Source organism: Bos mutus, chromosome 20 (genome assembly GCF_027580195.1).
Source record: "Bos mutus isolate GX-2022 chromosome 20, NWIPB_WYAK_1.1, whole genome shotgun sequence".
Classification (NCBI taxonomy): domain Eukaryota; kingdom Metazoa; phylum Chordata; class Mammalia; order Artiodactyla; family Bovidae; genus Bos; species Bos mutus.
Window position 1 is genome coordinate 39,572,610 of NC_091636.1, and position 26,993 is coordinate 39,599,602.

The 26,993-nt window shown below is 41.4% G+C and overlaps 1 protein-coding gene and 1 non-coding gene across 4 annotated transcripts in view; one reads left to right on the forward strand and one right to left on the reverse strand.

Annotated features, from left to right (window-relative positions):
* C1QTNF3 (C1q and TNF related 3) overlaps positions 1-26,596 on the forward strand; it is a 32,389-nt gene extending 5,793 nt beyond the window's left edge. For all 3 annotated transcript variants that reach the window (XM_070357668.1, XM_005887708.3, XM_005887709.2), the window contains exons 2-6: positions 3,783-3,894; positions 6,230-6,384; positions 11,962-12,091; positions 22,601-22,700; positions 24,547-26,596. In XM_070357668.1, the coding sequence (XP_070213769.1) occupies positions 3,783-3,894; positions 6,230-6,384; positions 11,962-12,091; positions 22,601-22,700; positions 24,547-24,706 (657 nt within the window). In that variant the 3' untranslated portion in view covers positions 24,707-26,596. The remainder of the gene's footprint in view (positions 1-3,782; positions 3,895-6,229; positions 6,385-11,961; positions 12,092-22,600; positions 22,701-24,546) is intronic.
* LOC138984267 (U6 spliceosomal RNA) lies at positions 18,987-19,093 on the reverse strand. The gene has a single exon (XR_011461528.1). It is a non-coding gene; the product is annotated as a U6 spliceosomal RNA (small nuclear RNA).
* Positions 26,597-26,993: the final 397 nt, after the last annotated feature.

Genomic DNA, 26,993 nt, shown 5'->3' on the forward strand with positions numbered 1-26,993 from the left:
CAAAGTTTTATGAATGACTCTAACTCTTTTGCGGTTCAACTTCTGCAAAATCTCTACCTCCTTGACAGTAAGCCCAAATTTTAGACATTTATCATTGATACGTAAGTGTTGAACTCAGAGTCATATCTGAATACATTTAATATTCATTAAGCAAGGCTTCAACAGTACGTGAACCGAGAACTTTCACATGTTCAAGCTGGATTTAGAAAAGGCAGAGGAACCAGAGATCAAATTGCCAACATCTGTTGGATCATAGAAAAAGCAGGAGAGTTCCAGAAAAACATCTACTTTTGTTTCATTGACTACACCAAAGCCTTTAACTGTGTTTATCACAACAAACTGTGGAAAATTCTGAAAGAGATGGGAATACCAGACCACCTTAGCTGCCTCCTGAGAAATCTGTGTGCAGGTCATGAAGAAACAGAACTGGACATGGAACAACAGACTGGTTCCAAATCAGGAAAGGAGTACGTCAAGGCTGTGTATTGTCACCCTGATTATTTAACTTATATGCAGAGTACATCATATGAAATGCCAGGCTGAATGAAGCACAAACTAGAATCAAGATTGCAGGGAGAAATATCAATAACCTCAGATATGCAGATTACACCACCCTTATGGCAGAAAGCGAAGAAGAACTAAAGAGCCTCTTGATGAAAGTGAAAGAGGGCAGTGAAAAGCTGGCTTAAAACTCAACATTCAGAAAACGAAGATCATGGCATCTGGTCCCATCACTTCAAGGCAAATAGAAATGGGGAAACAATGGAAACAGTGACAGACTTTATCATTTTGAGTTCCAAAATTACTGCAGATGGTGACTGCAGCCATGAAATTAAAAGATGCTTGCTCCTTGGAAGAAAAGCTATGACATGGAGAAGGAAATGGCAATCCACTCCAGTATTCTTGCCTGGAGAATCCCATGGAGGGAGGAGCCTGGTAGGCTACAGTCCATGGGGTCGCAAAGAGTCAGACACAACTGAGCGACTTGACTTCACTTCACTTTCTAGACAAAGTGACAGATACTGTCGGTCTCGAAGCAAGATAAGTGGTGTGGCTCTTCTCCCCCCGGCTGTCTCTCGTGTGGACGTCCCGACCCCGAGTGTGTCCCAGCCGCCTGACTCGGCCTGTCCGAGCAGCTGGTGCCTCTTAGGTCAAGATCCTTGTGGACAGAGGGGGACATGCACCATTACTTGAATTAAGTGATGGTTACAGAAAACAGAAGATGCTCAGTCGCTGGAAGTCTGGAGGCGGGCTTGCTGTGCACATGGGCTCCTGAGGACCCAGCGCCCACGGCTGAGCTGCCTCTGGGGTCACAGCCCTGGAGCCACTTTCATTCTCGAAAAGTTCACCAGCTGCGCCCAGTGGGTCTCAGGCTGCTGTCAGACAAGGCTGGTGGTCTGAAGGGAGCCCTCCTGAGCTGAGGGCAGGAGGTACCATGTGGACGGAGTCTTCAGTCCTCACTGCACTTCACCTCCAGTGCGTTCTCCCGACACTGCTTCCAGCAGAGCATGCTCTTCCCAGAGCCGAGCTCTGTGCCTCCCCTGACGACAGGCACAGACGCAGGTGAGGGGAGAGCACAGGGGCCTCGGGCAGGAAAGGGGCCACGTCTCACCTCAGCACTGAGGAGGGGTGAGGGGTGGAATCCAGAACACGCCAACCTCCGTCAAGGAGGCACAAAGAAGCACTTTTACTCTGAGGAAATGGACAACTAAGACATCAGGAGAAACAGGAGGCCCAGGAAAACAGCGAGCTGCTGTCTGTCCCTTTGGAGCTGGCAAAGGACCCAGCCCCTCCAGACTCAGTGGGCGAGGAGGTGTCAGCCTGCCGTGGGCAGGCGGCGTCAGCACGCGCTCTGGCCGTGGGTCACACTTCAGCCTCTCGGTCTCCCGTGAGCGTGTGCCCCGTGCATTGGGAGGGCCCCGCAGGACACACCAGTGCCGCATCTGACACCAGACACAGGAGGCGGTGCTGACGTCCCGGAGGCACCCTGGGACCAACCGGGCTTTTGTGGGCCCAGACTGCTACCAGTTACCACAGAGAACATAAATCAGCATTCTTTAATTCTGGTGTTTTCCTCAAGAAACCTTGAGTGGCTTTCGCCAAGTGATCAGAAGTCATGACATTCAATAGCACATTAAGACTGCCGGAGACCCACCAACCAGAACCAGCAAGGGCTTAGCACAGAGAAATCCCCGCTCAAAGGCAAAGCCGCTTGGGTCACCACTGAGCACTGCGCCCGGCCCGCCTCACTCCTCCTGCCATGGAGGACGTGGACCCCAGATCCCAGCCTCCGCCCGCTGCTCACAAGCAACCCGGCGCCCATTGGAGCTTCAGCACCTTCAGCCAGTGGGTTTGAGGATCCAGAGTTTAAAAATGTAAATGCTGGAAGGAAAGCGTTATAAAAGGGAAAAGGACGATGCCGATGCAGCAGACCACACACAAGGAGGAAGACAAGCTCCACGACACGAGCCCCACCTGCTCTCCTCCGGCTCCTCAGTCCAGATGCAGAGCTCAACACCTCCCTCCCCAGGAGTCACAGGGCACGCCTGGGGCAGTGCACACACACACGCACATGGACACACATATGCTCCAGGCCCTTCTGGCCAACTTGTAAACAGTACTGCTTTAGGAAGATTTAATTTCAAAAAATAAAAATAATAAAGTGCAAAAAAAAAAAAAAAGCTATGACAAATCTAGACAGCATATTAAAGAGCAGAGACATTACTTTGCCAACAAAGGTCCATCTAGTCAAAGCTGTGGTTTTTCCAGTAGTCATGTATGGATGTGAGAGGTGGGCCATAAAGAAAGCTGAGCACCAAAGAATTGATTCTTTTGAACTATGGTATTGGAGAAGACCCTTGAGAGTCCCTTGGACTGCAAGGAGATCCAACCAGTCAATCCCAAAGGAAGTCAACCCTGAATATTCATTGGAAGGACTGATGCTGAAGCTCCAATACTTTGGCCGGCCTGATGCGAATAACTGACTCATGGAAAAGACCCTAATGGTGGGAAAGATTGAAGGCAGGAAGTGAAGGGGATGACAGGGGATGAGATGGTTGAATGGCATCACTGACTCAATGGACATTCAATCCTGATTCAAACAATGCAATAATCACTTAAATTTTCAAGTGGAATATGAAACAGATCTGCATGTTAAAGGCAGAAGTTTAAAAAAGTGAAATTGCTTCAAGTTGTAAATAATTAATAATAACTTTTTGGAGTCATGAATCTTAATTTTCTAAGGCAATTTTTGTGTGCTGTGACTGTTGGAAAAACTAGAGTTGCAATTTAAAATTTCTAAGAACTTTTAACATAGTAGTATCATGAATATACATAGTCTTAATTACTGTATTTGATGCTGGTAATTTTATCATTTGTGGGTCATCTACTCAGTTTAGCTATGTCTGAGACTATAGACAGTTGGAAAAGAAAAGGAATGTTTCCAAGTCTACTTCTGAAGGAGATTTCTCTTTTCCCATAGCTTCTGGAACATACTTTCTTGAAACACTGCCCCCATCCTCCACTCCCACTCCCACTTTCCAAGGAGCCTGTTCTTCTACCCACTCTGTTGCTTCCTTTGCCTTCTGATCATCACCTCACCTGAGCTATTCCCTGACTCCTTTGCCATTGACATACCCACCCCATACCTTCTTTTCTGATGTTGTTGTGGGTTGTTTGGAATTAAACTTACCTAGGCACCAAAGCCAGAGGAAATTCAAAAGTTCTAAGTACTCACATGTGCCTTTCTTTGAAGTTTCTTTTTGTGTCTTTTTTTTTTTAAGTCTCCACAAACCGGAGGACTGCCCCCAGACTGCAGCAAGTGTTGCCATGGAGACTACAGCTTCCGAGGCTACCAAGGACCCCCTGGACCTCCCGGTCCCCCTGGCATTCCAGGTAAGGATGAGAGAGATGCGTTATCTCCAGTCTACTTGCAGACCATACCAAATCAGGAGCCAGGGGTGAACCTCAGTGATCTGGGATCACTTGTGTATGATCCAGAGCTTGCGCATGGAAAATCCAAAAGAGAGTGGGGTAGGCAACTGAGTTTACTGAGTCCATGAGGTAGAAGTATATAAGATATAGTATTTATTATCCATACCATGCACAGAATCCCACAGGCATTAGGCATACTGGGACCTCAGCCTACATGCCAGGAGGCCCTTCACCAGCGTGGAATGTGGAATCACTGGAGCTTAACAGGTTCATACTTTTGTTTCAGTGTTTCTGCCACTGTGTGCTCCATAGGGCACTCTAGATCTAGCCTTCTGGGGATTTGGGAAGTGAGAGTGGGGAGGAGAGATTGCTGATCTGGGTTATAGTCATCCTCACAGTCCTTTTCACTGAATGACACATCCTTCTGTTTGATTCTAGGTCTAGCTGAGTTTGTCTTCCTCTAGCCTCTAGGCGCTCCATGCTCAGCTATCTCTCAGTTGACCCTTGTACTTCTCTTGGACTCATGGGAACATTTTTGGGCTAGAGCACCATATGGCGGCACGGGGTGTGCTGTCGAGCTCCACTGGGACCCTCTAGAGCCACCGCTCAGCCAAATCTACTCTACTGAGTGGGGCTCCAGGCATGGATCATTTGGGGAACTCGCTAGCCTCCTGGGTCAGGCAAGGAGAGGGCAGCCAGGTGCACGACCTCCAAATCTGAGGGCCTATGTGACTCTGTAGTCTCCAGGTCAATTCCTGGGAGTGCAACCTTTTCTCAAGGTTTGGCAAAAGTCCTCTTACTCTTCTCTTACTCACATTGATGTTAGTAGTTAAAAAACAATGAGACTTAATTTTTCTTAATACCTTTGAGAGGCTTCTCAAACAAAACCAAATATAGAACGAGCAAGTGCTCTGTTAGACTTTATGATTAGTAGCTTGGAACCTATGTCACTGACCATCATGGGCAGCAGGCAGCAGGTGCAGTGATTAGGGGTAGGGAACATTCAGACCCTCCTAAAATCTTCTTAGGTCTACACTCTTCTGAGGCCAGAGGATGGACTGGCTTTGACCTCATGTTTCCCATCAGAAACAGTTTTGTCATCAGCACGTTAACCTGCAAATACAGTCAAAGTTCATCAGTATGGAAGAATTGCAAGCTTGTTATGAAACCTGACCAAAGGTGGCACACAAAATAAATGGCAGAAGGGCCTGGAATTCAACAAGTGTAAAAATAAAGGAAGAGGTGTAGAAATTCCCTCTGAGTAAAGAGTTGAAATCATTATCCAAGTCTTGCTTTCAAGATTATTGTTATAATTTTCATCAATGATTTACTTTTCCTTCAGTTATAAAAGTGGTACATATTATTGTAGAAATTTTTAAAAATGCAGAAAGTTATATAGGATAATACAAAAATCACCTGTGTTCCATCCACTTAGAAAAAAGATTGCTATTGTTTGGTTGCTAAGTCCCGTCCAACTTTTTGCGACCCCATGGACTCTAGCCTGGCAGGCTCTTCTGTCCGATTTCCCAAGCAAAATGAATCACTGTAAAATATTTTTATGTAATTTGTTATAGTTTTTCCCCCTTTGGATAAAGCATGTATATATATATATATATATATATGTATATGTAATATACATACCTACACGTAGTATCATGGGAACCCTGTTGATTCGTAGCCTCTTTTATCTAAAACATATGTTATTTAATATTTTTCTTCATCATTATTTTTTTGTGACTATATAACATTATTTACTGGGATATATATATATACCATTTTTAAACAATTCTGTTTACAAATCCTTTATTATTATTATTATTATTATTTTGGCTGTGCCATGCAGCTTGCAGGATTATAGTTCCCTGGCCGGGGATAGAACTCATGCCCCCTACGCTGAAAACACAGAGTTTTAAGCACTAGACCACCAGTGAATTCCCTACCATTTTAAAATTTTACCCTTTCAGTATTGATGGACATTTAGGTGGTTTCTAATCTTTGGTATTATAAAGGATCCTTTGATAATCAGCATTCTATGCAACTATTCTTCCAAGTCTTGCTTTATAGGAAAAATAGGCTTTAGAATCTGGAGACTTAAGAGTATCTAAGTCTGTTTTCATTGTTCCATTTAAGAGAGATCCTATTCCATGATGACCTCATGGCTGTGTTTAGGCTTGTTTCAAATGGTCCCCTTATGCCATTGAATCTGTATTATTGAAGAAAGGAATTATGTTTCTATAGAAATAGACAGTGAGTATGAGTGACTAGGCTTTCTCATGATGATGTCTGGTTGTTTAAGGAAACCATGGGAACAATGGCAATAACGGAGCCACTGGCCACGAAGGGGCCAAAGGTGAGAAAGGAGACAAAGGCGACCTGGGACCACGAGGGGAGCGTGGGCAGCATGGCCCCAAAGGAGAGAAGGGCTACCCGGGGATTCCACCAGAACTGCAGGTAAACCATCTTGGCACGTCTCCAGGTGACCCTTAGGGTCCAGGAGTCAGAAGGCTTGAGCGTTTTTTCATCCTCAGTGTTGAGTAAACAAACCCTGTCTCAATGTGTTCATCTCAGTCTTTTCACCATAGGATATTTGCCTAAGACCAATGCTGTCAAAGTGCTTTGAAATCATTCTTAGGGAGAAGAGAAATGTACGAAGGGTGAAATTCAGCACCCTCTTTAGACCAAATACAGAGTAACCTTGAACATCAGCTAATTTCCACTTTCCAAATGAAAACATATGTGCAATAAAAAGGTTTTTGGCAACTTGAATATATAAACTTTTAGATGCATGAAATATTATTAGACACTTGACCATTCCATTTATTTATCAATTTTGTTACATTTGCATGTTTAGGTCACACGGATAGATATTAATGCACAAATACTGCTGTCTATCAAATCAGCCATTAACTGCCATTGTGCCATTAACTTTTACTTAAATTTTCTCATCAGTATCTTCTTTATCACTAAAGACATTCTGAGCCCTTCACCTACATATTTCCAGACCAGACCATATTCACTTCAACTTAAAGTTTTTAAAATTCATTTATGAGGCTATCATTGGACATTTTAATCTCAAGCCCAACTACCCATTTATCTGTTATTTCTCTTTTAAGTGATCTTCCGAAATTCTCGTTGTCAGTAACACCTAAAACTCGCAAATGTGAGATTAGGTCACACCAAGAAAATTACTAAGTCTGAGTTGCTTATTTATTTATTTATTTGGTTAATATTTTTAAAATGGACTCCTCCAAGAAACACCTATCAACACTGAAATCTAGCATTTTATATTGCTTGTTTCTGGCTGAAATGTCTTTCTGAAATAATAACTTGTGATTAAAATTAAGTAATTGAGAGAATATACTGATGAAATAAAACTTATATTTTAAAGCAAGTCAAGGAAAATTTATACATAATATTTTCTCTGCCCATTTGGGCCTCCTCTCTCCCTTCTAGTGTGCACTGTACATCTGCATTATGCATTAACCAGACCACGCCAGTGGCAGAAATACCTACTCGACCATAAAGCTCAATTTCTCTTCTTTTGACAGCAGACATGTAACTCCTTAGAAGATAACACTACTTACTTACAACCTTATTAATGTTACTAGCGATATTACTTGTATTCTGCCTATTTTACAAGATTATTGTTTCTTGCATTACCAGCAAGTGACTGAGTCTCTGATAAAAATAGTGATGACTAGGGACGGGGGAGCCTGGTGGGCTGCCGTCTCTGGGGTCACACAGAGTTGGACACGACTGAAGCGACTTAGCAGCAGCAGCAGCAGCAGGGAACTTAAAACAATTGACCAAATAAACAGTTCTGTAAGATCAATGATTGTAATAGATACAGAAAGAAGCAACAAGGAGGAACCATTTCTTGGACCATTACAGACTAGTAAGGCAGGTGGTCCAGAGGCTGTTGGCTACTGTTAAGTGGGCCTCATCCAGTAACAGTACATGGAGTGTCTTATCAAGGAAATCTTGGCTTGGCCTTGGAATGAGCATCCCTAGGGCAATGGGACAGTTGGTCACAAAATGCCTCCCAGACCGTGGTTGAAATTAAGGGCAAAAGGGAAAGGATTGTAAAATAAAGAGTGTTGCCCACCAGCCAGTTCTATAAGAACCAAGTTGTTAGCCACTGCAGTCGCCGATCTACAGTATACCCTGAAAGGAATTCAAGGTGAAGATCAGGATGAAGTACTTTGTGCTCTGGGAAAACTGGCAGAATTGGCCATCAGACAGTTAAATCTTTTCAGGAGAGAATCTCATGGACCCAGTTTCCTGGATCTTCCCACACTTAGAAAAAAGCACTGAAACCAGTGACTAAGACGTCTGGTCCTCGAGAATAGCAGTCATCTTCTACTGAGATGCGAGTATGACAGCATGCACTCCTTCACCAAAACCACGTACACGCTGGTCTCTGCGCTGACCCCCTTACCTCTTCACAACAGTCCTCACGGCTTTCTGAAAGACTGTCTCCTGGGTTAGAATCCTCAGGTTGGCTCTAATAAAACTTTCCAGTTTCTTTCATAGATTATTAATGTTTTCATGGACAATACTATAACATGAGAAACTTTTAAAGAACTAGAAAGTACAGTAACTATCTGAAAGATCAGTGGGGGGAAAACTGCCCTTTATTTGAGCACATGTGGTAGTTGATTACCCTTGGATAAATTCCATCATTTTTCTGGGTCTCAGGTTTTTTTTAAAGGGTGAACTAAGAGGTCCTGTGTGTTATTCAACCAGTGTTTGTGTTTTTGTAACTTTTTAATGAATGCTGTTTAATAATTTTAATAACCTGGGGTCTGGGTGCCAGTATAAATTTAGAAAGAAAAGGAGACAGATAGGGCTGCCCAGGTTATTGTTAGTGTTATTCAGTTGCTCGGTTGTATCTGACTCTTTGTGACCCCATGGACTGCTGCACACCAGGCTTCCCTGTCCAGGTTATAGGTACCTATTAAGATAGATGATAAACATTCTCAGGGCTAGAAATTAACCCAAATGTGTGAATGGTTATATTCTAGTTAAGGGGCCCTGTAGTAGCCAGTTTAAGGGAGAACACCTTGGCAACTGTTACCTTTGCTCTGTCAGCTTCTTGACCCTAAAACCATAATATGATCATTTGGGAGAACTACAGTCACACATTTTGAAGGAAGCCTTAAAGAGGATAGAAGATTGGTCTTAGGCAGATTGTAAAGGAGGGTAACTTCTGGCCCTTGATCCCCATTCCTAAATCTTTCGTCTGACGTCACCCCTTCTTCATCTTTCTGCATCCAGTGCCCTCATGTGGTCCTTCTGACTGCCCAAATCCTTTCTGTGTTGATTCTCCCAGGCTTGCCTTCCCACTCTGCCCCAAGTCTTCCAGAACTTCACGTTATTTGCTCTTTCTTCTCTCACTCTTCTCACTTAAAACTTCCATTCATTCAAGAAGATAACCCCCCAAATGAAAGAACTTACTGATCTAGGGGTTTCTCTGGTGGCTAAGTGATAAAAAAATCTGCCTGCCAATGCAGGAGACGAAGGTTCGATCCCTGGCCTGGGAAGATCCTACATGTGATGGAGTAACTAAGCCTGTGTTCCACAACTACTGAGCCAGCATTGTAGAGCCCACGCTGCAACTACCAAGCCCCCTTTTTTGACTTCTGAAGCCTGTGCGCCCGAGAGCCCGTACTCTGCAACAAGAGAAGACAGTGCAATGTGAAGCCCACGCACCACACTAGAGAGTGAACCCCAATCCTTGGCTCTAGAGAAAAGAACATGCAGCAACGAAGAACCAGCACAGCCAAGAAATAATAATTTTATTTTTTAAAAAGAAATTATTGATTTAATTCACACTCAGTTTCAATGACTCCTTTGGACAGGGGATTGGCGTTGACTTTCAAATGTGACTCTCTAGTGGTGGCACCATTTCCACGTGTGGGTTATTCCCACATCACTGAGCACTTCCCCAGCACCACCTAGATGTCCTATGTGTGTGTGTGTGCTGTCACTCAGTCGTGACTCTTTGTGACCCCATGGACTGTAGCCCACCAGGCTCTTCTGTCCATGGGGTTCTCCAGGCAAGAATACTGGAGTGGGTTGCCATTCCCTTCTCCAGGGGATCTTCCTGACTTAGGGATTGAACCCACGTCTCCTGCATTGGCAGGTGGATGCTTTACCACTAGTGCCACCTGGGAAGCCGATGTCTTACAGTTCAGCTCAATTCTGACCGTTAAGAGCTCAGCCCTTTGAGACTGCTCCACCTTCCCCTACTTTAGGCACCAATCCAAGTTCAGGCTGTCACCTGTGCTTCTGTCTGGCTATAGATCAAAGGTTCCAGATGAGCCCCTCATTGGGTTTGATTAATGTACTAAAGAGGCTCATAGAAGAACTCAGAGAAACATTTTACTTACTTTCTCACCAATTTATTATAAAAGGATATAACTGAAGAGCAGCCAGATAGAAGAGATGCATAAGGCAAGGTGTGGAGAAAGGGGGCTGAGAGGCACTCTCCCCAAATCTCCATGTGTTCACCAACCTGAAAACTCTCTAAAACTTGTCTTTTGGGTTTTAATGGAGGCTTCATTATTCAGGCATAAATGATTAAATCACTAGCTACTGGATTCTCTGTCCAGGCCCGGTCTTCTCTGCAGAGATCTGTCAGGGAAGGGCTGGGAGCAGAGAGGTATGGGGGATGGGAGGCACAGCTCAGTTCAGTTCAGTCACTCAGTCGTGTCTGACTCTTTGCGACCCCAAGGACTGCAGCACGCCAGGCTTCCCTGTCCATCACCAACTCCCAGAGCTTACTCAAAATCATGTCCATTGAGGTGGTTATGCCATCCAACCATCTCATCTTCTGTCGTCCCCTTCTCCTCCTGTCTTCAATCTTTCCCGGCATCAGGGTCTTATCCATGAGTCAGTTCTTCACATCAGGTGGCCAAAGTATTGGAGTTTCAGCTTCAGCATCAGTCTTTCCAATGAATATTCAGGACTGATTTCCTTTAGGATGGACTAGTTGGATCTCCTTGCAGTCCAAGGGACTCTCAAGAGTCTTCTCCAACACCACAGTTCAAAAGTATTAATTCTTCAGCTCTCAGCTTTCTTTATAGTCCAACTCTCACATCCATACATGACTACTGGAAAAACCATAGCTTTGACTAGACAGACCTTTGTTGGCAAAGTAATGTCTCTGCTTTTTAATATGCTATCTAGGTTTGTCATAACTTTTCTTCCAAGGAGCAAGTGTCCTTTAATTTCATGGCTGCAGTCAGCATCTGCAGTGATTTTGGAGCCCAAGAAAATAAAATCTCTCACTGTTTCCACTGTTTCCCCATTTATTTGCCATGAAGTGATGGGACCAGATGCCCTGATCTTAGTTTTCTGACTGTTGAGTTTTAAGCCAACTTTTTCACTCTCCTCTTTCACTTTCATCAGGAGGCACTGAGAGTTCAAAACTTTCAGTTGGCTTTACAGGCAACCAGACCCTCCTGAGGGGCTTTTCCAAAATTACCTCATTAACATAACAAAACACACCTTGATTGCCCTTAACACTTAGGAAATTCTGAGGATTTTAGGAGGTCTCTGTCAAAACTGAGGGACAAATATTAAATATATATTTATCATAAATCATAATGTCACAGGTGTCTTTTATGGAAAAAACACAAGGTAAATAAAATTAAAAAGTTATTTGGCTGAAGGACTTTTCAGATCCTTTAGTATATGCCAATGGGCATTTAATAACTGTACATAGAAGATTTCGTCAAAATTTTCCAGTATTATTTGCTAATAGAATTTTAATATCTCAAAAAGCCTTTTAAAGTCTAATGTTCACTGAAACCCATGCTCACAACTATTGATATATACTGTCATTCCAGTGGCTGCATAGCATTAAAATGTTAAAAATCACCATGATTCAATTTTTCTCCATAGATTAATGTTCATATTATTCCCACTCTTGCTGTTACAAATATTGTTGAAATAATACTTGTTCTGAAACCTTGTTTCTCTAAGATAAATTGCCTTTTACTTAACCTCTAACTCTTTCCTTAGATTGCGTTCATGGCTTCCCTGGCAACTCACTTCACCAATCAAAACAGTGGGATCATTTTCAGCAGTGTTGAAACCAACATTGGAAACTTCTTTGATGTCATGACCGGGAGATTTGGGGCCCCAGTATCAGGTGAGAGGTAAAAATAAATGAGTGGATTAATCAATCTAGCAACCAAAATGGGGAAGGAAGGAAGGAAGGAGGAAAGGAAGGAGGGGAGGGAGGAAGAGAGGGAGGAAGGGAATGAGTTCTCTGTATTTCTGGTTAAAACATACATATATATATAAAACACATACACATATATATATACACATACACACATATATGTGTATACACATACATACACACACATGTAAATATACACATATATACACATACATGGGGCTTAGACAATAAAGAATCTGCCTGCCATGCAGGAGACTCAGGTTTGATCCCTAGATCAGGAAGATCCTCTGGAGAAGGAAATGTCAACCTGTTACCGAAAGGGTGGTGGGTGGGGGAGTCTGGCTGCTTGCCACCAATAAACAGGCCAGGGGTGGAAAGGAAAATTAGCTTTATTTCAGATGCCAGCAACTGCCCATCCCCACCCCCACCCCAGGCAACCAATGGGGCAAGAGCTTTTATATACAGAAGGAGAAAGTTACCTGCAGAAACAGCACAGTCAGCTCTGACAGTCATCTTTAGTCATCTGACCAACATCATCTTGATTGTTGTAGGTACAGTTAATCTTCAGTTCCTGGTTTCCCAGGTGGCGCTAGTGGTAAAGAACCTGCCTGCCAATGCAGGAGACATAGGAGATGCGGGTTTGATCCCTGGGTCAGGAAGATCCCCTGGAGGAGAGCATGGCAACTCACGCCAGTATTCTTGCCTGGTGAACTGCATGGATAGAGTAGCTTGGCAGGCTATAGTTCATGGGGTCGCAAACAGTTGGACATTACTAAGAAACTAACACTTTCACTTTTATACATACACATATGTATATGTGTGTGTAAATACATATACACATATGTGTATATATGCTATATATCTATAATATATATATAATTTTTTTCCCTGTTGGATTTCAAAATAAATGAATTAGAATCTGAAAAGACAAAAATATTTTTAAAAATGATGACCATGTTTACTTACATTCTTAACTCTCATTTGAACTGAGAGTTCAGTGAGAGGGCACAGTTATCTCCGACTTGAAAAAACCCTTTAGATTATATTCTCACAATTTAAATATGTTATAACTGAGTTCATTGCAATTTAAACATGTCATAGCTGTGTTCATCCCTTCGCCTTGACCCCTAAGGAAGTTCACATAATTTTTTTAAAACGTTAAAAAAAATTTTTGAGTACTTCTGTACTCAATTCCTATTGCTGCTGAAACAAATTACCACAAACTACGTTTAAAACAACACAAAATTATCCTCTTATAGTTCTGGAGATTGGTAGTTCAGAATGAGTTCAACTGGGCTAAAGTCAAGGTGTGGCCAAAGCTGGTTCCTCTGGAAGCTCTAGTGTCTTGCCTCTTCCAACTTCCAGAGGCTGTCACCAGCCCCACAACATCTCAGGCTCTGCTTCCATTGTCACGTCACTTTGTCTTCTCAGATTCTGACCTCCTTGGCTCTTTCACAGAGATGGTGTGATTACTTTGGGCCTACCTCGACAATCCAGGATAAGCTCCCCATCATAAAACCTTAAATTTAATCACACCCACAAAATCCCTTTTGCCATATAAGGCAACAGTCACAGATTCTGGGGATTTTAGGACGTGAGTATGCATGCCTGCATGCTAAGTCCCTTCAGTTTTTCCCACTCTTTGCAACCCCATGAACCATACCCCACCAAACTCCTCTGTCCGGGGGATTTCCCAGGCAAGAATACAGGAGTAGGTTGCCATGCCCTCCTCCAGGGGATCTTCCCAACCCAGGGATCAAAGCCAGGTCTCTTATATCTACCTTCTGCATGGGCAGGCAGATTCTTTATCACTCGTGCCACCTGGGAAGCCCAGACATGAGCATATGTGGAGTCTATTATTCAGTCCCCAACAACTTTCTTACTTCTTGTGCCACAAGCTGCTTCAAGCTCATATTCCATTTTCTTCTGTCCCAGCTCTAGCAATACTCACTTTTCCAAGGAGCCGTGGTTCCTTTTGTTGAGGAGCAGTATTTAGAAGGAGAAGGAAATGGCAACCCACTCCAGTGTTCTTGCCTGGAGAATTCCAGGGACAGGGGAGCCTGGTGGGCTGCTGTCTACGGGGTCACATAGAGTTGGACACGACTGAAGTGACTTAGCAGCAGCAGCAGCAATATTTAGAAACAAAGACCCATGCTAAACATACTCATTGCTCTGAAGATGTCACTTCTTCTGGGTCCTATCCATGGGCAGGGCTGGGAAATACTATAAACTATAAAACATAACTATATTTATTTTTCTATCTATCTATCTTGTATGTTAAAAAACAGAAAGAAACATGAGTTAATTATGATACCTCTGACTCAAATCCAGCACCACTGGGTTCATCCTAGCATCCTCTTTGTTTCTTTGCAGCTTTTTTTTTTGACAAGGAGAACCCCAACCCTCTTAATCTGTAATATATTTACTTATTTGTTGAACCGCGGTCTATGGGATCACACAGAGTCGGACATGACTGAAGTGACTTAGCAGCAGCAGCAGCAGTATACAAATAAAGTAGTTAAAAAATTGCACACCCATGTCCCATGAAAAATAAATTTACCAACTAAGGTGCAATGTTTGTATACATTTTTTTTCTTTTTATGGTATCAATTCAAAATGCCATCTTTAAAACCCTTGCTGTTGTTATTTAGTGGCTAAGTTGTCTCCAACTTTTTTGCAACCCCATAGACTGTAGCCCACCTGGCTCACCTGTCCACGGGATTTCCCAGGCAAGAATAATGGAGTGGGTTGCCATTTCCTTCTCTAGGGGATCTTCCTGACTTAGGAATGAAACCCACTACTGCTGCATTGGCAGGCAGAGCTGAGCCACCTGGGAAGTCCTTAAAACCGATCATCTTTTTTCTTCATGCCATTTAGTTCTGTTACTTCATTGATTTCATAATACAGTTAGATTCATTTGTCATAATCTTATTTTGAGATTCTCTGATATTCTACTTGAGCTTTTAAAATTCTTCCTGCAGCAAAATGTATTCTTTGTGATGTACAGTTCTACGAGTTTTGACAAGTGCATAGAGGTATGTCTCCATCACTATTGTTTCAAACAGAACAAGCTTTCATCTCCCCATTTCCCTTGTGCTCTCTTTGTAGTCAACCCCTGACAATGACTGATTGATTTTCCATCCCTAGAGCTCTAAAATATCATATAAATGGAATTGTCATATAGTCTTCTGGTATTAAATAGTAGAATATAAGTCACTTAACAAAATTAATTTAATATTTATTCATGTCTATGTATTAATCAGCAGTGTGTTCCTTTTTCTGATTATGTATTTCACTGAGTGGCGATATTAATTTATCCATTCATGAGTTAAAAAAACAATTTAGATTATTGGTGAATTGACCCTTTATCATCATATAATGTTTCTATTTGTCCTTAATAATATTTCTGAGGTCTACTTTGTTTGTTCCCTGGTGGCTCAGCGTTAAAGAATCCACCTGCCAACACCTGCCAAGCAGGAGACATAGGTTCAATCCCTGGGTCAGGAAGATTCCTTGGAGAAGGGAATAACTACCCAGTATTCTTGCCTGGGAAATCCCATAGACAGAAGAGCCTGGCAGGCTACCATCCACAAGGTCTCAAAAGAGTTGGACACGACTTTGCGACTAAAAAACAAAAACTGCCGGGGTCCAGCCCCGGTGGATCCAGGGAATTCGAAGGGGAGACGGCTTTGGCGATCAGGATACAATAGAATTAAAGATATAAAGAGTGGTTAAATAAGGATAGCTCAGTGAGAAAATTCAGTGGAGAAAAGAGGCTGAATAACTTGGTTTATGTGGAAAGCTAATAAAATTCCAAGATAAGGAATTTGCGTCACCTACGTAGGCCGCAGGCATCCTCCCGTTCTCCCGAAGGAGAGGAGACACTAAGGCCTCCCCGGTCGGATCTTAGAAGCCCAGGCAAAATTAGTAGGCTTGATGAGTCTCCATGCTACAGATGGGAATTCAGCCAGAAGGTGAGAGAAAGAACGACATGGGGAGACCAAGCTTCGGTGAACAAGGTCCGCACTTTATTTTCCAAAGTAGTTTTTATACCTTAAGTTGTGTATAGAGGATAATAGGGGAAGGGGTAGAGTCATGCAAGGACAGCAGTCCTTGATCCTAATCGAAGCCAGGCTTTCTTCCTGCAAATTTATCATATGCAAAAGTTTAGGTGATTTACATCATCTTCTGGCCAGGAGGCCTGTTAACATTTTATGACTCTTTCTTCAGAAAACTAATTTTTCTCTAAAGGTGATTATTCTAAAGTTAGGTGCCACCCTCTGAAAGCATTAGATAAAGTTGCATTCCTATAGGCCAAAGGTGTGGTGGGCTGTAACAAGAAAAGAATTAACTCAAGGGTTCAAGGTTACAAACATTAAAGCTACTACTTACATTCCTATACACCAATTATATTAATCAATACACTCCCAGGGACACAGTAGGTAAGGGATATGGAAACTTAGCAGCAAACATTGGCCCAACAAGTGAAAAACCCTTCACCAATACAGTTTCTAATCAATCTTTTAACTGCTCAAAGGAATCTGTATTCCTTTGTAATCAGTGTAGAACATCTCATGCCTCTCATGGTTGGGAGGCTGTGAATAATCACATGTGGCCAGAAGAACCTGTTCAGGCAGGCTAGAGGACTTCCAAAGGAGTTTGTAGGTTGAAACACTCTTGTCACACCCAGGAACTTTATTAACTGGAGCTGTAAGTTAACTCTTTTTCAGAGAGAGGTGGTGGGGGACAGCCCCCTGTAAATCAGAGGTGTAGGTGAGAACACAAAGCAGTAAAGTAGGCAGACTCTGGTTTTTGGGGTAGATGCTCAAGAATTTCCAGGGGGACTCCTGAGGCTCGATCCCGCCTTTGTGTATGCTGAGCCTCCTTCCTCATGACCTTTGCCACGGGTGGAGTTCCTCACGCTGGCTCCCGGCAAAAAACTACTTTGTTTAATACATTACAGCTTCTTCAGTTTTCTTTTGGATAGTATTATGTATATATGTGTGTGTGTATATATATATATATATATATATATATATATATATATAATATATTATATATATTATTACAAATAAGCCAGTCAATGAACTTATTCTATCTTTCTCGCTTTCTTAATTTTTAACTTTTGCCAGTTGAATCATTTGTACATTGTCAAGGTATAAAATAATTGCATTTTAGTTTATCAACATTATCCTCTTCTATAATTTGAACTTATCCTGTAGTTATATATATTCATTGTTCACCATTGGTCATTTTTCCAAAGTTTCCCAAACATCTCTTTATTAGCTAAACTTTGTCCTTTAATTAGAGATTCCCTAATAGCTCAGTTGGTAAAGAATCTGCCTGCAAAGCAGGAGACCCTGGTTCAATTCCTGAGTTAGAAAGATCCCCTTGAGAAGGGTTAGGCTACCCACTCCAGTATTCTTGTCCTTTAATTATTTTCTCAAAAAAGCTTATGACATCAGTATTCTCTAAGACTTTACCTGCTTTAAACTGTTATAACCTTGGCTGCAAATAAAAACGTTAGTTTATATATTTTTTTCTGGTCCTGTTTTCTGGCATTTGGTCTGGAGAACTCAGACATAAATCTGAGCTTTTTCCTCTTATAAATGACTTAATCTTTTTCTTGACTTCCCAAAGAATTCTTTATCTTCAAAGTTTAGTGATTTTTCCAGAAGAAATGTTAATCATTCTGGATCAAATTTTCCTGTTGTGTCTCTTCATTATGTGTATGGAACCCTTCTTTTTGTCCAGGAGAGTTTCTTTGAATTATATCTTAAAATATAAATACAGTTTTTTCTTCTCGTTGTTGTACTAAGGTGAGGTGGCATTGGGAGCAGTTTGTCTTGTGTTAGGAAATCAGGCAATAATGGGCTATATTGTCTATAGCATATTTCAGTTATAATAAACCCAATTAAAAGTCAACTAGGTTTTTATCATCATAGACTGGCAGTTCCGAACAATGTCAGATATAAGATATTCTTACGTGCTCACAAACAGTACCCCGTCCATCTTAGTACAACACTTGTTAACTTTTTTAAGAACTCTGATCACACTTTGTTTTGTTTTTAACTTTCCTCTGTCTTCTACATGTATTATTTTCTCTAATTTTTTGGTGTTCTTTACTTCCGTTTCATGTTTGCTTTTTTCCATTGGTGGCACTAGTGGTAAAGAACCCACCTGCCAATGCAGGAGACACGAGATGCAGGTTCCATCTCTGGGTTGGGAAGATCCCTTGGAGGAGGTACAGACAACCCACTCCAGTATTCTTGCCTGGAGAATTCCATGGATAGAGGAGCCTAATGGGCTACAGTCCGTGGGGTTGCAAAGAGTCAGACACGACTGAGCGGCCAACACACACACATCCTGCATAGGCTTAATTGCTTCTTCCTAGGATTAATTCTCCTTTTCTTCTCCCAGTTCCTTCTCTCTTCTGCCTTGTTTCTGTGGTACTATTTTAACCTTTTCTGTGTTTTACATTAGTCTTGTCATCCTGGTTTTCAGTTCTGCCTCTTGTCTGATCATTTCTACCATGGGTTTCCACATTCTGTCTTACAATGTTCTTTCATAGAGGGATTTCCTTCATTAATATACTTTTAAACCCATGATGGAACCTTTGGTTTTATTTTCCATCTCCCACATGACGACATTTCTTCTTGTGGAGTATTCTTTATCTATTGATAATTTTTGTTCTTTTCTACTTTCTAAAATTAACTGATGGTTGATGGGTTTCCTAGATCAGCACTATGCCATAGTTTCTTGAAGAAGGGAAGGGACCTCAGCATACTTCTTGGCTTGGTAATTCAATGTTTCCTCCCTTGCTGCCAGGGGACTCCTCATCTCTCTCTCTCTCTCTGTCTTTTTTAATATAGAATGCTTCATAAATGTGTATGTCATCCTTGCACAGGGTCCACGTTAATCTTCTCTGTATTGTTCCAATTTTAATATATGTGCTGCCGAAGCGGGCACTCTCCATTTCTTTCAACTACAGCAGCTCTGTGTGTTTTCTGTGTGGCCACACTCTTCTGTCTTCCCAGACTACACCGGGTCTAGAAAAACATGAAGCCAGCCTTGCGCTTGCCAGTTCCTTTGCCTCCTATCTGCTGGCAGATCCCAGGATCCACCATTGCAGAAGGACCTTTCACACTTTCTGTACTTTATCTGGCAAACTTCCTCCCAAACATAACTTTTGCTTTATCCCGGCTCTGCTCAAGGGAGCTTCTTTTCAGCATCAGTACTTCAGAGTGACCCTTCTGTACTGGGGGTTAGGGGAGGGCACTTTCCTGGGAATTGTTTGAGATCTGCTGCCACTTGGCCTCCTCAAAATTCCTTGCCCAACCTCCATGTTGCCTCCGTGTGACTCTGCCTGCTATCACTGACATAGGACAGCACTTAACTGATACTTCAAGTTGATTGATTTTCTTTCCGGTCTCCTAGTTTTGCAGAGCATGGATATTTTTGGTGCTTGTTTTCAATTTTCTTTGTCTCTGTCTATGCCATTGAGAAGGAAAAGAAGAATATTCTGATGGAGGCAGTGGCCATGTTAGATTTGTCACAAATACTTTTAATGTGTGCTTTGATTTATTTTTCTACCCAGCTGAAGTCAGAAATGAGCTGACATATGAAGTGAAAGAAGCAATCTTTCATCACCCTTCAGTTAGCTTTAAACCTTTTTATGTGATTTTCTGCTCTGAAGATTTGTGTTAAATTTTCCTATAACTGTTTTGTTAAACACTTCTAGATATGCCCAATGAGTGGTTCCATTGCTTTCAATGATTTTATAATTGAAGCTCAAGGATTTAGTTGTTTTTTAGAATTTTCTTGGGCTGGACATAATTTGGACAATAACAACCATCATTAGACTCCCACTTTACTGTTTAAACTTTGAATTGATTATAAATGACCATATGAGAGTTATGGGACAGAGAAGGTTGAATTTCACATGAAGATGTAAAAACCAGAGTGAAAATATATTGTCTCTGATTTCAGTATGTTCCCTTGCAGAGAAAAGCCATGTGTGGATGTAATATAGATGCACTTTTATATTTCCAATTCTAGTCATTTCATTTATTTGCCATCTGGTTTCTTAGTGTTTCTAATATACCTCTACATCTATTTTTTTTAATAGCAGTCATCATTTTTCTTCAGGAAAAGTAATATTTTTTTTCTGTCATTTTTATTCCCACTTTATCTTCTTGAGGCATTGAAAGTTGTGTGTGTAAGTAATAAGTTTTGTAAAATGCAAAAAACTGCACACGTAGAAATTATTTTATTTGAGTCTCTGATTTCTATCTGCCTTTATCTTTCATCTATAGATCCACCTTTAGGCATATGAATGGATGTGGCTTATTTTTATACTGTATCTTTTATTCTCAGCGCATTGAAAATGCAAGCCTGGCTCCAAATTAAGCAAAATCATACATCTCAATGGACATGAGTTTGGGTGAACTCCGGGAGTTGGTGATGGACAGGGAAGCCTGGTGTGCTGCAATCTATGGGGTCACAAAGAGTCAGATACGACTTAGCGACTAAACTGAACTGAACTGATAACATCTGTATGTGGTTCAACTTGACTCAGAGGCAGATGGATCAACATGGTAGCCTTATAGCTTCTCTTTTACTTGATTGCACCTTTGGAAAACAGCATAGAACTGTGTGGTGCTTTTTTTTTTTTCCTTCCAGATGTTTCTGGGTTTTTCTTTCACAAAGTATACTATGGTCTGATTGTGTTCCCCCAAAACTCACATACTGAAAACCTGATGCCCAAGATGATGGGGTTAGGCATCACAATGAACTCTCGTAAATGGAATTAGTGCCCTCAGAGAAGAGACCCCACAGAGTCTATGGGGTCCATTCTGCTATGAGAGGACACAACCAGAACTCAGTGACCTGAAAGAGGGCCCTAACCTGGTCTTGGAATTTCAGCCTCCAGAAATTTATTTCCTGTGAGAAATAAATGTGTTGCTCTTTCTAAGCTACTAAGTCTGTCTGGGGCTTCCCAAGTGGTGCAGTGGCAGAATCCACCTGCCAGTGCAGGAGATGCAAGAGACCCGGGTTCAATCCTTGGGTTGGGAAGACCCTCTGGAGGAGGAAATGGCAACCCACTCCAATATTCTTGCCTGGGGAATCCCATGGACAGAGGACCCTGGTGGGCTACAGTCCATGGAGTCACAAAGAGTCAGAGCAACTGAGCACGAGCTGTCTGTTGTATTTGGTTATAGCAGCTCAAATATATTAAGGCAAGGCTATTAGTTTAAACATGTAACATGGAAATCAGTAAGAATGTGCTACTTTATGTTCATTCATCTTTCTAAAATGCACTCTCAAAACCAAGATCATTTGAAGTTAGGAAGATTTTCCTTTTCATTCATCTCTCTACTATTGGATTCCTCTTAATCTTTCAGTAAAAGTATTTTCTAAACTGGTATTTAAAGTGAATCAGGTATATTAAGTTGCTTTCAATTAGCAACCCTAGGCCCTTACGAGAAAACTAACATATTTTAAAGTGTGTTGGTCTTTTTTAAATGAAAAGTGTTCATATTTTTAGTAGTAAGGTCACGCTGCTCAGTCAAAGTTCAATCTATTTATTGTACATAATTTCACCTACTTACAGTGAATAACATGAGAAATCGCTGCAGTCATTAGAAGTGATGAACGTTTCTCTGTGCCATATGATTTCCTTATCTTTGGTTAATGGTAGTGCTGTCCTTGGGTCATTTTGTCGGGCCACAGGAGGCCATGGGTACCTTCATGCTGGGCTCTCTACTGTGTTCATATATGTTCTGAGGAAGGTGCTGCTGATGGTTACTCTAAACCTAAGGGACAGGCTTTTATACCTTATTCTATGCACTGAGAAAGTCTCATAAAAATTTAAAGGAGTTTGAAGGTGCAAGCAGATAAATGGATACTCATAGGAATAAAGGCCAAGAAGAACCTACATAACAGGAATTCTCCAGTGGTCCAGTGGCTAAGACTCTGTGCTCCCAGTTCAGGGGCCTGAGGTCCAATCCCTGGTCAGGGAACTAGATCCCACATGGCACAACAAAGAGTTCTCATGCTGAAACTAAAGATCTCACATGCCGCAATGAAGACTGAAGATCCTGAGTGCCGTAACTAAGACCAAGGACAGCCAAAAAAAAAAACACGAAAAACATGAGCTTCCCTGATAGCTCAGATGGTAAAGAATCTCTTTTCAATATAAGAGACCCAGTTTCAATTGCTGGGAAGGGAAGATTCCCTGGAGAAGGAAATGGCCTGCAGAATTCCATGGACAGAAGAGCCTGGTGAGCTACAGTCCATGTGGTTGCAAAGAGTCAGACAGAACCAAGCAAAAAAAAAAAAAAAAGAAAGAAAGAACCTACATACCACTTAGAATAGCAATAAATGAAATGTGAAGTCCAGTGACATGAATGTGAGGTCCCAGTCCTCAGTGTTCAATAGTTAACGGAAGTGTGGATTCATATCTGCCTCTTCCAGGTGTGTACTTCTTCACCTTCAGCATGATGAAGCATGAGGATGTGGAGGAAGTGTATGTATACCTCATGCACAATGGCAACACGGTCTTCAGCATGTACAGGTAAGTGGTCTTTCCTAGCGTAGGTATGCACGCTGCCATTGTTTGCTCAAAGGATAGCCAATGTCAGGACGTGAATAGGATTCAACAGAGACCAGCACAAACTTTGTTATCCAGAGCTCCCATACACAAGTACATGGTCAGATTACCGTTACTCTTTGTGGGGCAGTGAATCTGATAAACTTGAAAACATGCAGGTTGATAAGAGGTCTTAAGTTGATTACTAGCAACGCTCATCATAACTAATTATTTGCATTCTTTTCTTAACTCTTTCTTTCCTTCTCTCTCAGGCTTTCCTTCTCTCTCAGGCTTTCCTTCTCCTTTCCTACTCTCTGCTCCGTTTGCCTAGAGTTTAGCTCTCTTGATGGCCTTCTCTATCATCCCTGGAGCTGGCAGATTAAGAGCTGGGAACCAGTCTCCCTCTTTAGGCTGTGTTGCAATTCTGATGTTTATCTTAGCAACCTGGCCCTAAGGCTCCTTGGAGAAAAGTCCATATAAAAAAGAAAAAATGCACTTTGCTCTGATGTAAGCTTAAGATGTCGGAGAAGGCAATGGCACCCCACTCTAGTACTCTTGCCTGGAAAATCCCACGGATGGAGGAGCCTGGTAGGCTGCAGTCCATGGGGTCGCTAAGAGTCGGACACGACTGAGTGACGTCACTTTCACTTTTCACTTTCATGCATTGGAAAAGGAAATGGCAACCCACTCCAGTGTTCTTGCCTGGAGAATCCCAGGGACGGGGGAGCCTGGTGGGCTGCCGTCTATGGGGTCGCACAGAGTTGGACACGACTGAAGTGACTTAGCAGCTTAGCAGCAAGCTTAAGTTGTAGAGAAGAGGCAGAGAGCCAACACCTTTCCCATAATTAAAGAAATGGGTGTTGAGAAACTGTGAAAAACTTTATGTTTGCTTTTTTTTTATTTTTGATGATTTGTGAGGATTGCCATCTTTTTTTTCTTTTGGAACCTGGCCTCTAGTAAGATAGTGTATTTGAAAAGCCAAAAGAGAAAAGATGAGTTAGATAGGTGAAACTGCTACAACAAAGAGATCTAGAAGACTGTGGCTTGAACATATTAGAATTCTATTTTTCTTGGCTGGTTCCAGGTTGGGGAGCAATGGGGTTGAAAGAGAGGAGGAGAATGTGTGGAAGTTGGATGGAGGATTGCTCCAACAGGTTTCTGAGGGATGTGGGCTGGTAAAAGCTTTTCTGCCATCTGTAAAACTGACTCCCAAATTTGCACTGGTCATTATCATTGCCATAGTCAGAAGGTGGAAAGAACAACAAGCTTTGATGCATCAGACATTCTACTCCAAGTCACCACATTTTCCCAGATGGTTTTCTCTAACATGACAGGGATCTCCAGCTGTGAAGCCCACAATATCTATTTCCTCATTGCTCCATCCCTGACCATGAGCTGATGCAACATGTTTTAGTTTGGGTTAGGGCAGCACACTTCTTTAGATACAAATTCTATTGTTAGTTAAGGTGGATTGAACTGCTCTAACATTGACCCAAGGGCTTGAACATGATAGAAATTCCTTTTCTTTTCATGCCACAATCTTCAAGCACTCAGGTTTCAACAAAAGGTTTCCAAGTTCATTCTGGTCATTGTCATTAGCATTCCACACAGTCGTAATGAGGAAGGATCAAGGGGGATGGTTTGTGGGAGTTTTACTGGCCAGTTCTATAAGTGGCACATGTAATTTCTGCTCATGTGTCATTTAGAGAATTTAATCCAGATTATACCTAAATGTATGGGACTCTGGGAGAGAGCGGGGATAGATTTTGGTTAAGATCTGACTATTCTCTTCAAAGACTAAGTAGTTGGTGCATTTTCTTTTTCCTTTTAGCTATGAAACAAAGGGGAAATCAGATACATCCAGCAACCATGCGGTGCTGAAGCTGGCCAAAGGGGATGAGGTGTGGCTGAGAATGGGCAATGGTGCTCTTCATGGGGACCACCAGCGCTTCTCTACCTTTGCAGGCTTCCTGCTCTTCGAAACTAAGTAAAACTATCAATAGACCAGCTCCACTATGGGGAAGACTTATCGCTGAGATGGTGTTGTCATGATCCAAGGGATTTTAGAGTTGATGGCTCTACATGTTGTATTTAAAAACATTTTTATTGGTTACATTGCTAATCACAGTACAGGTACATCAAAAATGTGGGATGACTCAGGGGCTCAGAAGAATAAACCACAAAACAGTCTTCCCAAGAGACCTTGACTAATATACCCAGCAACCTTTATTGCTCTTTTCTAGGCACCTAAAAGGGAATTCCCCTCTTCATACAGGTTAGAAATGATTGTTCCCATCAGAAAAGTCATTTGCAAAGAGTTTTGGCTGCTCTAATAACAGCTTTCAGGAACCCTTGAGGTTTGGGGTTCCTTATTCTTTGGAGCATTTCAGAGAATAGGGTGCAGTGATTATGGTGGGGACAAGAAAAGAATAGGGGGCACTTGCCTGGATCAAGATATGAGAAATATTTGTAAAGTCTAAACTGGGGAGTAACACTTTGATCCAGTGGGTCAATATTCATGAATAAAGTAGATATTTTTTAGTAATTTCAGATAGCTTTTAGATAGCAGAAGTATTCACAATGCTCACAAATAATTGACTCCTTTTTAATAAGGATACTGCTATAATTAAATCTTGACTTCTAATAGCATTTATTTTTGGAAATAGAATTTTCCTATGATCCAAAATTGGACTTATTAGGTCAGATTATCAGATGGACCCTTTTTCCATTGGGTTTCTTGCATAACAATAGAGCTCTGTTGACTCTGGCTGGCAGTGAGTGCAGGTTCATATTGTGCAAATGTAATCACCTACTTTTCTGTCCGCTTAGAAATTAGCCTAATATTCTTTACACACACTGGCATGGAGTATTTAAGAATTGTAAACCCAGTCATATGCAGTCAAACTGATGTGTACAAAATATAAGGGCATTTCACTCAGCAGACATATCATAAAATTGCTTAAGCTTTTTGAAAAATAGAAAATAATATGGGAATTTCCTGGTGGTCCAAAGGTTAGGACTCAGTGCTTTCATTGCCAGGCCTGAGTTCAATCCCTGGTCAGGGAACTAAGATCCCACAAGCTGCATAGTAGGGCCAAATTTTCTTTAAAATCTGTGTATTTTAAAAAGTTATATGACTTCTTTGATTACCATATTTAATCCATTTTCATGGAGCAGCCATTCAGCTAGACTTTTGCCTATTCCTTTCCCAAAATCAATTCTGAAAGGATTAAATTTGCCACGAAAACTATACTCATGAGAATGTGCCATAAATTCTGATGATAGAACCCCAAATGAGTTCACTTTAAGCAAAGAATTATTGGAATATGAATTTACCTTGATGTTGAATCATATTTAAAATGCACTACAGAGATGTCCATCTAACAAATATTACATAATGAATTCCCTTAGAAGTAACAAACCCTTAAATTTATTTTCTGTTACAATTTGAATATTCACAAAGGCTTTTTAACTGTAAATTTACTTGTATTTGATTACCCCCCTATAGCTAGAAATGGAAATAATGAATGAGAGCTACCCTGTTAGCTAATTTAATGTGTTCCACATTCATGTCAGTCTTTGACTCTTTCCTTTTGATCTTCAAATATTTTGAAATTCTTCCTGAATCCATATGCAATGCTATTTTAAAGTGAAATGGATATTAGCTCTAAGGTGCTTGACAGTAATGTCTTTGTGATTTTGTGTATATTTTCCCTGTCCCACCTCACCCTGGTATGGGGTCATGGGGTTGAAGTTTATTTTTACCAAATTTCAAAACTTTCCTTGAAGTGCATTGCCAATAGGTAACTGAATGTTGCATGTTTTCCAGAAGGACTTTATATCTAAAGAGCATGCATTACTAATAAAGTGATTTAGAGTAAGATATTGACCTGGCTTTAAATAAAACTGAGGTAAGAAAAATGTAATAAGTATTACATGGAAATAAACCCACTTTTGTTAAATGTACTATTTTAGAATGTTTTTAATTAAGTTGAATAATCATGTAATTATAAGTCAGTATAGCATTCGGTCCCATCACTTCATGGGAAATAGATGGGGAAACAGTGGAAACAGTGTCAGACTTTATTTTTCTGGGCTCCAAAATCACTGCAGATGGTGACTGCAGCCATGAAATTAAAAGACGCTTACTCCTTGGAAGGAAAGTTATGACCAACCTAGATAGCATATTGAAAAGCAGAGACATTACTTTGCCAACAAAGGTCCATCTAGTCAAGGCTATGGTTTTTCCTGTGGTCATGTATGGATGTGAGAGTTGGA